Genomic DNA, 16425 nt, shown 5'->3' on the forward strand with positions numbered 1-16425 from the left:
GGAAAATGTGTTGTATTTCTTTTTATTGTAATAGAAAAAAAACCCACAAGTAAATCAAAACATCACTTTCTGCCTAAAGACATTATTAACAGTTTTTAAATGGCATGGGGGAACCTCAGCAATACAAGACAGAATAGTAAGTGTGGGCAAAAGGGTTCTGTTCCCCTGCCAGGAACAGAAGTTCAGTTTCCCTGCCCCTTTGTCCATCAGCTGGCTGAAGTTTGTCACCTATATACACTTACACTTCTCACTCTAGTTTATTTTCGGCAGAGTGGAACATTGAGGGCACAGTCCTGCAATTTACACATAACCATCTTTGGAGAAACAGGTTTCCTAAGAGTCCTACAGGGTACAGGGGTCTCATTACCCAGTAAGACCAAGCAAAGAGGGTTCCCTCTTCCAGTTCTTTTGCCACAAAACACAAGAGTAGGTCCCGAGCCCAGGAGACCCCCAGGAGCTCCTTGACTATTGCAAACAATGTATGGCTGAGTGAAATTTTACCCAGTGACCTTAAAGAAGGAGCATTATCTCTGCAAAGGGGCTGCTCAGGAGGGGAAAAGGCAGATTGCAAAATGCATGGGGTGAATGTCTTCCTTTTCTTTCATGCCCCCTGAGAGGATGCAAAAAGTCCTGAAGTAGGCAGCCAAGCAGAAACTAAGCTCAGGACATCTGAAGTGATGGACATACAGGGCATATCCTCATTGTGTAACATATCCCCATTGTGTGTGGGGCAGAAACCATGGCACCAGTGCTTCCATCACAGGCAGTTGTGCCTGAAGTGATATTTTGCTGAAAGGCAAGCAAGCACAGCTGTGCTGCTTGCAGTACCAAATGAGCACAGCAAGATGTTGGGCTGCACTGTGTCAGCTCGAGTGTACCTGCTCAACTGAGGAAGCTCCAAGATCTCTAACATGATCTACAGCATTTTGTGGCACAGTCATGAAAGGCTGGTTACTCTTCACAAACATGTAGGGGAAAAGACTGGAGATAATACATACACTAAACAGGAAAACTAAGCTATGGCTTAGCAAAAACAAACACCAATCCTTCCTCCAGGAGCATCAAAAGGCATTCATAACTGACCTTCATAGATCGTTTTCTGCAAACAGGACACTTTGAGGGGGAAAGATTGAAAGCTTTTGTATAGAGCCATCTGTACTAACTGCTACAGTTATCTCCGAGTCCAGTCCATCAAATGAAATACTTAAGGAGAAGTTGATGGCACGAGCAGAGAAAGACAAGGAAAGAACCATCTGGGCTGCAGGGGCCACTGCTGTGCACTGAGAGCAGGTAAGCACAAAACAGCAGAATGGCCTGGCAATCCCCTATTTCCATCCGTGCACTGGCTCCACAAGGTGCAGGGCAACAGAGTATTTGACAGTTACAAAATGGCAGTTTTCCTCTATTCCAACCCTTCAAAAATACAAACCGTTATAGTCCACACAGAGCAACAGTGTGAGAAATGTATCCATCTGCATTATTCTGGGAGAAAGAACCCAGCAGAGGAAAGACATCTCCTTTAGGTACGTACGAAGCTTACAGTGCAGGAAGTTTGAGATGCAGGACTGAACTTGCAGCAATACTTTTCACAACAAAGCACAGGACAAAGGGCTGTACATTTGCATAGATGCTTTTTTGGCAGCATCTGGGATGTGCAATCCCCATTTATGGAGCATCAGCAATATTCTGGGGTTTTGTCTGATGTCTTTCTTATATTCCTTCCTAAATGTAACTGCTACAAAACTGTTCAGGAAAGTAGTGTATATACATGCATGAAAAGAAAACATTGTGCCTATTTTTTCATTCTCCTGTTCTTTCCCACTGCAAGTAATTGCAAAGCCCTAGAAATCTTAAACTAGAAGATGCAGTATTGATACAATCAAAGGTTAACCTAAGGACAGGACTGCTTCTGCCATGTACCCCAAGAAACTCAGTTGTTCCATAGAAAAGCTTAATTTTACTCCTCCTCATTTTCTTTACATTTGGGGAGACCTAGCACTTATTTCTCTTAAGGAGAGCCCTGATGTGCTTGACTGCTTTGGAAAGGGCAGCACTATAAATGAAAGTTGGAACTCCTACTGGGTCTGCAATTGGATATTGAAGGCAGGATTGGTCCAACTGGTATTATCATGCAGTTGCCATGCTCCTCCTGCCTTACTGTACTGTAACTCTGGCTTTGCATGGGAAAAAAAAAAAAACCAAGAAAACACAGTTCTTATGCAAAGGTGAATAGTTAACAAGATTCTGTCTATCTGCTGATAAGCTTGTATGTGAGAAACAGAAACATTTCACTTCATTTTACTTTCACCTGAAATTTGTCTCTACCACTTCTGCTCATGAGATTCTGTTCTTTCAGCTGGTTCTTTCCCATAACTCTTGGATCTGGCATTACAAGGCTCTTGGTAACCTTCAGCTCCAGGCTCCCTCCCACCACAGCAAGTCCCACTGAATTTCAGCTTCTGAGTGTGACACTGACACATGGTTCAGTTTCATCACCTTTGCCATACACCTGTGCCACTGCAAGTATTCTAATCAGATGAGTTCAGCTCTTCCCTGAGCAAATGTCAGTGAAATATGCAGACTAATCCTGGGACACCTTCACTTCCTAGGCTACCAATACTTGCTCTGCTTTTTTTGCTACAGACTTTAGCAAATACCCCCATAATAGAGGCAGTGACAAGAGAAAGAGATGCAAGTCTGCAAGGGATGGCCAGGACATCCCCTTATTTACTTCAAGTTGTGTAATGGGCCGTTGAATCCTCATGGAATGAATTTCCACTTACCAGCACAGGAGTTATGTAGAAAGTGTCAGCCTACTTGGACAAGACAGCCTTTATAAATTAGTATAATACTATTAGAAATTATGGCAATGTTTTTGGTAGCATTGTCTTACATGCACTCTGATAAATCCTCTCCCCAGGAAATTTTAAAACTTGTCTTGTAACTTCTTTAGAGTTAATTCTCATGAGAAATTATAAAATAGAAATCTGGTAGATTCATGTTTAAAAACAAGAGCCCTGGTGAGGCTGGGCACACTGGGTCACTCCTGTTAGCTCTGTCCATTATGTCTGCTGAAGGTATTTCCTCCGGGTGGCTGGATCTGGATGGAGTCCAGGAGGGGCCTTAAAGCTTGTCCAAAAGGTCTGAGAAGGTAAAGAAATAAACATCTCAAATAGTTTACTTGGTCAACAACTCCCATTTACCACTGAAGTGCACTCCCTTCCTAGAGTGCAATCAAACCAACATTCTAGAAGCAAATTTGAAGACTTCCACTACAAAGTAAGCAAACTAATTTAACCTATTAGTTTACTGTTCAATAACTAAGAAACTTAAACATGATTTTATATAAGCTAGTTCTGAGTCCTAACATGCCTAGACTGCTAATGTAATACTGTCTGAAACTAGCTCTCAGTGATTCATTCTACTTAAGTGTGCAAACAAAATCCCTGTTATGCAACTGCAGTATTCCATTAAGTACATCAATATTGAGGCCTGCCAGAAGAATAGCCTCTAGCTTACTTAAAATACAATGGTTCAACACTCACAGAATAATTTCTGTTGCAATCTGTAGCACCTGGTTTGTCTTTCAGTAAAACTCACTGTTACAGACTTTATGGAATTTTGAGAGATCTGAAGTGCTAGGAGTCCAGGGTAGAAGACACATGTCTCACAAATAATGTGCTGTACCACTGTTATGAGAAGTAAGACCTAAATGATGGAGCTCACATCATCCTACTGGGATCCTCACTAGCTGAGAGTTAAAAAAAAAATCATTTGAATTACCAGGCAGGAATTCTTAATTTCCTTTTTTTTTCATATCGTCTTTTTCTACCCAATCCTAGCTTTAAAACTGAAGCATTAATTTTAAAATTGTATCTCCCCTGCCTCTTCACAAGTAAACTGACACCTCTGCTGCAATTATGGTGCTTAGGGAAGTGATTTGTAACAGACACTGGTTGTTCAAGAGGGAAAAAAAAAAACCCTTGCACTGTTTCCTAAAACTTTCCAAGCCTGTCTGGTCACATATAAGAGACCATCACAAAATAACCTGTTTAACTTAAAGGCAGAAGAACAACCTTCTCCTGTCTTCTCCGGAACACCAGCGCCAGTTAGCACTTGTCATACAGTGTTGCAAGTGCTGATGTAAAGAAAATTGCATCCTCTCCTTAATCTTATGCTGGTTCTCAGACAGATCCATCAGAAACTGGTACTGCTGGCTCTGTCAAATGTTTAAGCATTAGCATGAAGCAGCTACAGAGAGGAGGGGCATTCATACTCACGTGGCAAGGACTTCAGATGGAAGGTCAGTGATGTAGGAAGGGATTTTTTTTCCTGTCAGAAACTGTGCCACTTCATTACTGAAGGTGTTGCAGTTATGTTCAAAGAGGTTATAAGACTCTCCTCTGTGCCACAGAAAAGAAATTGAAACGTAAAAACACAGATTCAGCCATAGATCTTATGAGCAGAAAAACTTACACCCTTAGTGAAGAACATCTCCTTATATTAGCACTTCCTCCCCCCACCCCAAAGAATTCTGAGGCAAAGGTAAAATACAGACATCAATTCATCCTCAAATTCAATTGAATCAGGGTGGAAAATGACACCTCTCCACATCCCTGACTTTAATACAACCATTTTTGGGAGAATGAGTGAGGTCATGTTTCTTCAGTTAAAACCACAGCAGCAGTAACGAGAAATCACAGGAATTATTGACACTGGAAGATACCCAGAACACTAAATGTTATGGTTTCCTATTCTTGTGAGAAGTAGAGTAGACTTACAGTCAAGACCTTGCTTCTGCTCATGTGAAAGTTGGCAGCTTTACTACAGTGACTACCTATGACTCACAGGGCAAACTGCTATTTACTGAGAAATTTCATTTTCCCTGGTGATTCTCTCAAAAGCATTTCAGGCATTACTTGATTTTACAAAAACAGTGTGAAAGACTTTCCAGAAGAATGCTTTCCCAGCCTAGCTTGAGGCTGGCACACCAGAGGGTTGCCTAGAAGGTAGCTCCTTGTGTATTGGTGCATTGGTTCCAGTCCACATTGGAAGAGCACCAAATGACAAAGTAAGCAGACACAAGCTCTGTGAGATGGATTGGTTTCATAATACCTTCCTCCATTCTGCACCTTTTTGGTATACAGGTTTTCCAGTACAAGCTGTTACTTACCGGAACATAGATTCCCCCAAAGAGGAAAGGTATTCCAGAAAAATTTCTTCAGTGACTTCAGTGTTCCCCAGATCAACAACTGTGTCTGGAGGGCCAAGAAGTGTCCCTCCCTGTAAAAATGAACAGCCAGAAGACAATGTCAAATGATCAGGCTGAATTCTTTTGGAGGACTCTGCTGAAGAAAGCTATCGTGGTTTGTCCAGGCACAAAAGAAGGAACGTTTGGTATGTTTGTCTAGCAAAAAGCCCTGCTGGCCTCCTTTGTTCTGCACTCAAGAGAATGAGAAGGAACATGCAACTTCCTTCTCAGCTGGTAAATTTGGCTCTTTGGGCTGAAAGCTCTAAGCTATGGTAAAATTCTGCTTTAGAAGCCTGTTTGTTTTACCTCTGTAAGAACAGAAAGGTCTGAAAAAACATCATGGTTTGGGGTTTTTTTCACTCTTAAAATGTCTGCATGTAAAACTTAATGATACAGAATTGGACAAGGTGTCACTCTGGCAAAGCAGTTGCAAAACGTGTTCCAGATAGAGAGACTCTACCAGAAGAAGCAACCCCCAACTTGTATTGAGTTGGGCTTAAACCCACTGTCCATGCTCCCTTACCCTCAGTACCCTGGGAAACCATGACAAGCAGCTGGCCTTAGCATCTATCTGAATTTAGAAGTCTTTTGCTGCTTTTCTAAAAGACAGTAACACAAGCAATTCTGATCAGGTAACCCTATAAAAAAATTATCAGAATATTAAGTTTAGCTTACAGGTGCACAGCTGGAAATTCCTCCACTGCCATAGAAGAATTCATCCTTATGGACTATTATGGAGGTGTGCCTGCCACAGAGAACAAAAAAAAAAGTTGAAATAAAGGAAAAAAGTAAATACCCTAGCACATAAATCACAGATAAATTTATGAGGTCAAGGACATAATGAAGGGAATAACTGAAAGAAAAGGTCAATGTGTTTCTGTGAGTGGGAACAGGATCTGCTGGGACATGAATGGATATGGAAGCAATGATTACCAAGCCTACTGTAATTCTGCAAGCAGTTAGGAAAGAACAGGTTTAGCTAAGAGCCCAGGCATGAGCCTTTCTCAGCTAACGGGCTGAGGGTGAGGTCAGCCCTCAGAGACAGAACTAGCCCTGCTACCACACTGACAGAGACTTCTCACTGGCTGAGAAGCTGGTCAGACAACCACTGGCGATGCATCAATAGAGGGGAAAATGGATGGATGAGGGTTAAGGGGTTTTCTTGCCTCTAAAAAAAACCCAAACAAGCCCTCTTCATGTGATATCAAAATTCTTGGTATGAATTATAGCAAGTGAGGGATATTTTGTAACTGAATGTAGATACTGCTCTTGTATGCCAGGAGACTTGATCCTGTAATACCTTCTTCCCACCTACTCTTCTACTCTCATGTTTAGTCATGCCTGGAATTATAAGACAAAGTGCTTGGGACAAGGACACTATCTTACCCATGAAAAAGCGCACAGGTGCACAAAAACCCAACAACTACTAATAATACTCTTTTCCATGGGGTCCACTGAGCTTTGAACAGAGTGGTTTAACTGGCACCTGACTGTACATCATCTTACTGCCAATCTGTATTCAGGAACAAAAAGTGCCTTGGTCTCTCTTCCACAACAAAATGTTCTTAAGATCTGAAGCATATATAATTGCATATTGAAAATACTTCCTACACCAGTGTTTTACCAATGCTATTCAATTTAAATCTAGTCACTTACCAGATGCCATCCAGCTGTTTCCCTGTATGCAGAGAAAAGAAGAGTTATTAGCAATGTATTTTCTAGATTTCAGCCTACTTTCTGTCAATCACTTAGAAACCATGCTTATTATTTCACCATGACAGCAACACCAAAGATTTAATCCAGAGCTGCTTCTAAAAAATCCAGAATGTCTCTCAAAAACTACTTCATCCACAGTACTGTTGTACTTCTTCCCTCCTGGCAGGTAGAGGTGGCAGTGCCATCCTATCCTGCTAGTGCTTACCTTCCTTAGGTGTTTTTCTACAGACCAAGAAAGAAAACATTTTCCTAAAATTAGAGTTTTCAATCAGGAGCAGAAGAGTCGAATTTGACAGATTCCATAACTGCAGGCAGCTGGCCAGCAGAGTGTATTCAGTTCTCTTTTTCAGTAACTGATGAGAGGTCTGACTTGAACATATGACCAGTGGTGGTAGCCTCTATAATCTAATCCATAGTTTCCTCCTTTCCCTCCCTCTTCCTGCCCTTAAAAATTAGTCTAAGTAAGGACTGATGCAGAAAAGTACACGGTTGAAATTTATACAAGTTATAAAACTGTGTGTTTTGCAGAACACAGCAGAGAAGACTTGCTTCAGGCACCACTACACTGATAATGTAATTGTGTCTTAGAGAAAAGGTCCCTTTTAAAATGTATTTCCAGTTCCCTAGAAGCAGGAGACCTAAATCTCTCTGTTGTTGATGGTAGGATCTCAGGATTAAACCTCTTTCTAAAAGGTTACCAGCTTTTACTGCTCTAGGCTCAATTATTTTATCTATCATAACCTAAAGGCTTGGTCCCTGGTACCCTCCCTTTGGAAGCTTGTAGGCAGCCAGTGCATGCTGTGAGAGATGTGCTATAACTTTATTTCATGAACAAGGTGCACAACCCCCAAAAAGCAGATTTACTACAGAAAAACTGTGTGCATACCAGCATTTGGTGTTCTCTTGAACCCAAGCAGTAGACTGAGTACTCCTCTGCCACAAGAAAAAACAATCACTAACAGCTTTTTCCACTCAAGTCTGAAGCAAAATAGGTACCTGCTTCAGACGAGGGTCACATAAGAGCAGAGGTGGGGAAAAGGCTGTTGTGACAACAGAGGTATCAGCTGAAGTGAGCACACATAGTTTTGAAGCAGGTGGACTGATCTGTCACTCCCGTGGATCACAGCCAGGCAGCAACCACATTCCCTGTCAACCCATCGCACAGAAACATAGGCTTGGACAGGATGAAGGCCAAAATAGAGTGGCAGTAGTGACAGATGCAGAACAGGGTGTTGCAGTATCTCAGCAGCATCTGCTGGCCCTTTAGCGTGTCCCACTGTTGTGCTTCTTGATCCTTTGGCCCTTGTTCCACACACTCCCCATGAGAGGTTTCATCTCGCACTCTAAAGCTGCCAGGACCCAGTGCCCTGCAGGCTCACCAGCAGTAGGGGTAGCAGGGTATTGTGCACTGACCTCTGGTTGGCTCTACCCTTTGGCTCTGCACAGTTAATGTTCTGTGTACCTATTAACAAATTATTACGTGTGCTCACGACAAATACCTTTTTCACTAGAAACTTGAACTTTATCCTTCAGAGCAGAGAAACAAACCATTTCAAAGACAGCACATATTAGAATTGCACCTATTTTTTGCATGCTAAATTGAAAGAGAACATCTTAATATTTACTTTCACACACACCTGCAGCAAAAATAACCAAAGGCTTTCCAGAGAGCTGCCACTTTGTACCTAGATTCTGTATGCAGGTGAAAGAGTTACAGCAGACCTTGACAATGTCACAGGTGCTGCCAGGACCTGCTCGTGCACCTACAACACCTACTTGAAAAGATCATTGCAGCTAAGGCTACACATTGGGCTGCTCTAGCAAGGTTGAAGCCAGCAGCTCAAAGGAGGTGACTCTGTCTCCCTGTTTGACACTTGTGAGACCACTTTGGGAATGCTGTGTCCACTTTTGGACCCCCACAGTCCAAAAGGCACTGACATAACAGGCTAGAGCACTTACTGAAGAGGAGCTGAGAAAACTGGTCTGTTCATCCTCAAGAAGAGAAGGCCAAGAGCCCATATTCCTGTCTACAAGTACCCAACAGGTATGGATGAAAGGGGACCCTTGCTCTACTCAGATATGCACAGGGAAAGGCAACAGGTGCTAGCTGGATAATGGGAAATTCACAATTCAGTAGGAAGCAGGGAAATAATTTATCATGAAGGTGGTCAAACACTGGGGCAGGAGTCCAGAAAGCATATGGGATTTCAATCCTTGAAGATACTCAGAACTCTGCTGCCCAGGGCCCTGAAGAATCTGCTCTTGTGGGCTCTACCTTGAGCAGGACCTCCAGAGGTCCCTTTTCACCGAAGAAATTGTTGGATTGTATGAACAAAACCCAAGCAGAATTCAGGAACTGGACTTTGCTTTGGACTGCAGTCCAATCTTTACTGCTACACATGAAGTCTCTAGCAGTCCAAAGGCAGCAACTGCCAAGGCAATAATAGAACAGCTTTTGGCAAGTGAAGCTGCCTATCTTCACAAGGCAGGTCTGTCTGAGGCTGCTCAGCTCAGCCAGTTTGTGCCAACACCAATTTGAAAATCTTAATGAAGCTGCAGACCCACTATTTTTCCTTGGCTCCCGTAAGTCATTAACCAAGCTGGCACTGTGGAAAACACAAACCAGATCTGCAGCACTGCTGACAATAAGGCATCTGTGGTAGCTCTCCAGCCTGCTGCAGACAAAATAAAGTCCCTTTCTTCCACTGGTGGACTGTGCTTGGTCAGAGGCAGTGCAAGTGTCTCCAATGACAACGCTGCTGGGGAATCCCATGCCTGAGAAACCTGCTGTTATTGACCATATATGGATCACCCAGAGACATCCAAGACTGAGAACTTTTGGTAAGCTGCTGCAGTACCCCAGGCTTCACAGCTGGCTGTTGTAATTTCAACTCAAAATGAGCCACAGAGGGATAAATCAGTGGCCACCAGTTTCTGAGGAACTCAGGCAGCTCCCTTTCCTGCTGCTCAGCAAGAATCTCAGTGTTGCTTCTCTGTCATGTAAGAGGTTATGTACAGACCTTAATGGACACAATCAGCTTCCTCCTGAAGTTTTGCCTCTGATGGGGATCCTCCTCTATGACTCTTTTTGCCCTTTCTCCCAGACTCAGACACTGCACAGAACAGGTGACAGCTCACCACCACTGCCACTCCTGATAAGCTCAGGTAGAGCAATCAGGGCAGCCTGCACTAAGTTATGTCTTGCCTTCTGCTCGACATTGCCCACTATACACAAAATATGTTGCCCAGAGCCTCTGAAGGCTTGATACACTCAACAGCCCCAACAGCATGACCAAGCAAGGCTACAGGCTACAGCATTACTGTGAGTGCTAAGGCATAAGCTGCATCCAGGCCTTGCAGCAACACTTTCCAATAAAGCTGCTTCTGGCCGCACTGTCCAGCTTAAAATCCAGAAGCTCAAGCTTGCCATGAATCTCTCCAAATAATCCTACAGTGCAGTGGAGCTCACATCCCATAGTCAATTGAGTGGACTGGAAGAAGGGATTGCAAACACTATCCAGGATACTGGCAGATATCATCATGTTTCATGTTTTTCCACTCCTTGCCACAACACTCCAGACTCCTGTGGTCATTGCAATGTGGGTAGAACTGTGTGCTGGTCCTGCCACCAAAACCAAGCCATTTTAGTCATTACCTGAGGCTGTCTATTACTATAGAGAGAAGTCTGATTCTCCAGTAATTTCCATTGGAGCTGCAAAAGGCTTTGCAGCCTTAAATTGCAGGCATTACCCTTCACTTGGTACCTACAGTAAAGCTAATCCAAAGGATGCACATGCTCATAATGCAGAACAGGAATGTCCTGATGAGATGATGCTGTTTTGGGCACTTACTGTATCTGAAGGGAGGGCATCAAGAGAATGGATCCAGGCTCTTCTCAGTGGTGCCAAGAAACAGGACAAGAGGCAATGGGCAGAAACTGATGCACAGGAAGAGCCATCTGGACATGAGAAGAAGTTCTTTACTGTACAGGTGATGACACACTGGAACAGACTGCCCAGAGCGGTTGTGGAGTTTCTCTCACTGGAGATATTCAAGAACCATCTGGACACAATCCTGTGCAATGTGCTCTAGGATGACTCTGCTTGAGCAGAGAGATTGGACCAGATAACACACTGTGGTCCCTTCAAACTTTACCTTTTCTGTGATTCTGTTATCCAGGTAAAACAGGGAAACAGTAAGATGCTAATGAGTTTAAATATTTCAAGGGTCAGGGGGCTGTTGAACAGGAAAGGTGGGTGCAAATTTAGATGTTTACACTTAATCACACAACATTTCCTGGATGTGGCCAGGCTATCAGGTATCAGCTCTCCCACAGAAATTGCCTATGTGCCATCTCAGCCTGAAGTAAATGTGAAGCAAATCAGCTTAGTTTGATCTGCATCCATTCCAAGCTAATGCAAGTCAAGGTACCTTGGTTTTGTCTCAGACCGTAACCATAAACATGAAAAGCTATTGTGTTGTATTTGTGAGAGTTTAGGGTGATAGCCTGTCAGTCTTTGGAAACATGATCACTAAGTCTTTTGGGTGGTTTTTTGCTTCTTTTTGTTTGGGGATGGTTTTGTTTATTTACTTTTTTATTTTTCCCTTGCTGATGAGCTTCTGTGGCTCTTTCCTGAAAATACTCACTGGAACCTGGGGTAGACGCCAGTTCAGCATAAATCTGTGTGCTTAAGCATCTCAAAGATTCAACTTGTTTCAATAAGGCAGAGTATCATCTGGCACATAAGCAAATTTTTATATTTGCTATTTTATTTTCTTTATAACATTTGTAGCTCAAATGCTTTCATGGTGTTTACATGAGCCAGAAACCTATGAGAAAAATTTAACATTCAAATACATTAAACAACTCCAGGACCCTCAGCTTAGTCACGGGAACATGGGGAACGAAGTAGTTAGATTAGTTTCTTGTAAAATCAATTCAGGAGACTGTAATTGTTTGGATACAGGGATATTTTGAAAGAAGAAGCAAGCCCATATAATTTTAGAATACAATCAAACAGGATTATTTCCATACTTGGATTTATCTGGAAGGCCAAGCACAAGGGAGATTAGATGCTCACCAATCTTTTTTATCAGCAGAGTAATTTATTAATCTTGGGGGCCAAACAATGTTGATTATTCCTGTGCATTTTAAATATCAAATCAAAGTGGCATTTGTACATTAATCCAAATTATTATACTGAAGGGCAGAAGAGTTCTGAGACATGAGGGAAAGAACTGTCTATGCAGATGGGCACTTAGTTTAGCCTATTTGGAGTTTAGGCCATCCAACCCTCAGTGCAAAATCTACACCTGCTTTTGAGCTGTAAAGAAATAATAGGAAGCTCAGCATCTTTACCAATATATCTGTGCTCTGCAGTGGATATGCAAGCCCCAGAAGACCATAAAAGACTCTTAAAAAAAAGTAGTGAACTGGTCTCCTGTGGAATCGAAAGTAATACAATTTGGTCAACCAGCATGCATATTTCTAGCAGTGCATTGCTTTGCATATTGTTGTAATTTCCTTAGGACAATCCATTAAGATTCCTGCCTTTTTTGAATTGAAAATTACTCTAATTAGGCAAGCACTGACTGAGTCAAGCACCTTCTCCTATGTGCTACCCAGGGTGCTCAACCAAAGCAAAAAAAAAACCTAGTGGAGAGGGAGGAACCTGCTTCAATTCCCTTCTCCTTGAGATGCCTAGGGAGACCCAGATGTAGGCTAGATTGGGGGAGGGTAACACACGCGATTTTATTGAAATCCCTAGCAAATGCTGGGAGAAAAGCTGATAGAATATCACGCTGAAGCAATTCAAAACTGTTCAGAACAGATGGAGAAGAGGCAGAGAAATGTGCTGACCTGGGAAAATGGAACCAAGCAGAAGGCACCTCCTTTCAGTAGTTACCTTTCGCTCCAATTCCCTCTGGGCTGTTAAGTCCCTACAGCTGAATGCACCACTTAAAAATTTCAACCAAAACACACTGCCAGTCCCCTCAACGTTAATTTATACTGCGCTGAGCCAAAGCCGCTGTGGTTAACCAAGCTCCCAGCTCATTCTGAGAGTCACAAAAGTAATACCCTCAGTTACAGGACAGGAAACTTTGAGAGCTGCGAGACATTTTTCTTTAAGCCTATGATGCAATAGGATTTTAATCTTCCTAAAAGACTTCTCTGCCTTTGGACATCTATTTAGAAATCTGCGCTGCAAGATGAACCATTCCCTCTTCCTCTTTACCCTCCACAGAATCAGGTGGATTATGTTTTCTGTCTCAACAACAGAAATCTTACTGCATTCAGGTTAACATTTCTAATTATTAGATCACATAGCTGAACAGACAGATGTAGTCACAGACAGAGCGGGGAAGAGGGGACGAACAGTAGCTATTGAGAAGATGCATGTAGAGCAACATAAAAATTAAATGTGCTGCTTCTGATACCAAAGGCCAAATTGAACTACAATTTTTGGTTGTGTATACTTCAGAACAGAAATATTCCCTGAAAAATTACAGGAAACTTATGGAAAAGTAAGGAGAATAAAAGCAGTCTGGGTAGAAAAAGAGTAAACTTGCCAAGAAAAACAAAGATGTGCTCAAGGGACAAGGCTAAGTCACTCTAAAGCCTGCTATGAACTGTGCTAAACATCTCTCCCTTCCAGATTCATCATTCAACAACAACAGAGAGAACTGATGCTAAAAAAGTTAGTATAATATTTAGTAGTGAGAGCTGATCCTTGATGGCTTTGCTGACATAGACCACAATACCTCTGGATCCTATTAGCACAACACAAGACACAGTGCAGCGACGCTCTCGCAGCGGTCAGTCCCATAAGACAGGATTAATCTCCCTCTGGCAAGAGGACCTGACCTGCTGCTTTCAAGCCTGACAGAAATTGATTTTAGCACAATCAATTGCAGTATTTATTTTTTTCTCTCTAAAATGTAACATGTATTTCAATATAGGCAGTGTTACAGAATTATCACTCAAAGCAAAAGCATTGTTTCAAACTTGGCATCAATGAAAAGAATACCCTAAGTAGAGATGCCAAATGTAAATCCTTTAAGAAATGCCTTCCTCTTTAATTCCTATGACTTTCCCATATGACCTACAGTTTATGAACACCACTAAAGAAAAAATTGCTGTTGACCATCTAAAAGTTGATATACAGAGAAATAGCAAGAGTTTTTTTGTTGTTCTTCAAGGAAAAAGAAGTATATATATACATGAGGTAAGAAGAGTATTCTCTCAATCACTTGTCTCTTGGGGAGGTTTCCAAAATCACCTGGAACAGAGCTGAATGTCAATGCACAGAAGCCACAGCTTGAAGGAAGAAAGAAAGAAAGAAAGATTTGTTTTATGGACAATCATGTCACTGGATCCATATAATCTCAAATATTCTGCAGTCTGCATTGTCACTGTGACCACGTGGGCCTAGTTGGCTGCATTCCACAAACACATCTGAACTCAGTTACCAGGCAGTACTAGTGAGCAGCACTTCCCCTACTACCCAGAAGTATTCAGGTTTGTAAGCTTTCCTTTTCCTTACTCAGAGTCCCAGAAATTTACCACCAAACTATATCACAAGCACAAAGTTTTCAAGTTGTTGTTTGAATAGAATAAAAAGCACTAAAAACGAAGTCATGCACTACATGTTTTTATGTGGAAATTCAGAAAGCTACAAGATCTCAAGATTGACTTTGTAGGTATGAAGTGAGCTAAAAAGCCTTTGCTTGATCTATGTGAAGATTGGCATGGAGATAATTATAGTAACAACCTATCTATTAAAATCTTTGCTTGCACCAACACTTCAAAATAAGACTGGTTAAATTCTAATCAACTCGAACACAGGTTAATCATGCACCCATGTAATCTCAAGATTTATAACTCTTAGCACATGATAAAACATGGCTATTTCACCTAATAGGTGAAAAGTTACTTCCCTAAGGACTACAAAAGAAACAACTCTGACTACATAAAAAGTTTTGAGGTTTTCTAGTGCAGGAAAAGCACATCCCCCAAGGTTGTTGCTACTGTCTGGCTAACAGAGCACAACACACACGATCTCTGTAATATTTTCTTCTCAACTTTGCAAACCTATCATTGACATGCATGAAACCTCAAGCTAAGAATTGTCCGAACTTTCATTTTAAGCCTGCAGGAAATCAGAGAATCTCCTCATAGGGCAGACGAGCAAAGTGAATGCCAACAAACTGTAAAACAAGATTACACAGAGCCATCTGTTCAGACACTGAGCCCGTTGAGAAGTCTCATCTCAGACTGCTGGTCTGACACGGGCCAGAATCTACTCGTAACAGGTATAAAACACTCTCTTGTTGCATTCCTAATTCATGCTTCCAAAACTTTAAGCAAAACCTGTTCCCTTTCCATCCCAAGTTTCATGTTCGGTTGGAAACGCAACACAATCTCGACGAGACATACAGCAGACTCCTACAAACTCTCTGAAGGAGAGGGCGGATGGCTGGCTGCACATCACCAGCCCAGCCCGGCCTCGCCACAACATAGAGACGTTCGAACTCAATAACCTCGTAAACAGCAGGCGCCTTTCTTCAGCTCAGCCTTCCTGCCACGGCGCCACGGCAGCCGGGGAGTCGAGAGCTGAGCTGTCCCTCACTTCAGGGGGCACCGGGAGCTGAGCTGTCCCTCACTTCAGCGCCCAGGGAACGCTGTCAATCTGCCGTTAGTTAATACCGCTCGCGCAGCGGCAACGGGCGGATGGGGGAGAAGAGGCTGGATCTAGAGCAGCTGGATCTGCCGCACTGACAAAGCTCGTCCCGAAGACAGCGGCGACAGGAATCCTGCAGCCAAACCCCGCCGTGTTCCCACGCACCGGGCCCCCGAACCAGCCCCGCACATCCCAAGCCGTGCTGCGCCCGCCGGACACCGCCGCCGCTCGGTGCGCCCGGAGGGAGCCTTCCCCGGCGGGCCGCTCCCTCGGGAGAACGATACCGGGTGGGGATCGCCACCCCCGGGGCAGGAGGTGGCGACTTCGGCCCCGTTTCCCGGCGCGGCAAAGCCGGGCCGCTGCGGTCGGTGGCGGAACGCCAGCTCCCAGGAGGCGGCGGCCGGGGCGGCGTCGGTGCCCCCGCCGTGCTCTTACCCAGCATGAGGGGGCTGAGGCGCCGGGCCATGCCCTTGGACAGGTCGTACACATACAGCTTCACGGGGTGCAGCGCCAGCGGCTCCTCCATGGGGGCGCGGGCGCGGCCGCCGGGCGGCAGCCGGAGCCCTTGCAGACAAGGTTGAACGGCCCTTCCCCCCGGGAAACGGAGGGGAGCTGGAGGAAAGGGCGGCCCCGGTGCCGGTCCCCAGCGCAGCGGCACCAACCGTGAGGTGACAGACGGAGCGGAAGGGGCGACGCTGCCCGAGCGCATGCGCGGTAGCCCCGCGCCTGCCGGGCCGCCCCGTCACTACGCGACAGCGCCAGGGGGCGGAGCTACAG

At 43.8% G+C, this 16425-nt stretch overlaps 1 protein-coding gene across 1 annotated transcript; it reads right to left on the reverse strand.

Annotated features, from left to right (window-relative positions):
- Positions 1-6: 6 nt before the first annotated feature.
- On the reverse strand, positions 7-16357 carry DESI1 (desumoylating isopeptidase 1; the record flags this gene model as incomplete). Its single annotated transcript, XM_082280506.1, has 6 exons — positions 7-3143; positions 4281-4403; positions 5174-5283; positions 5927-5996; positions 6908-6929; positions 16084-16357. The coding sequence occupies 6 exons, from the start codon at positions 16355-16357 to the stop codon at positions 3050-3052; spliced, it is 693 nt and encodes a 230-aa protein (XP_082136632.1). The 3' UTR covers positions 7-3049.
- Between the last annotated feature and the right edge of the window lie 68 nt (positions 16358-16425).

This window comes from Coloeus monedula (assembly GCF_965178545.1).
Source record: "Coloeus monedula genome assembly, chromosome: 4".
Lineage (NCBI taxonomy): Eukaryota > Metazoa > Chordata > Aves > Passeriformes > Corvidae > Coloeus > Coloeus monedula.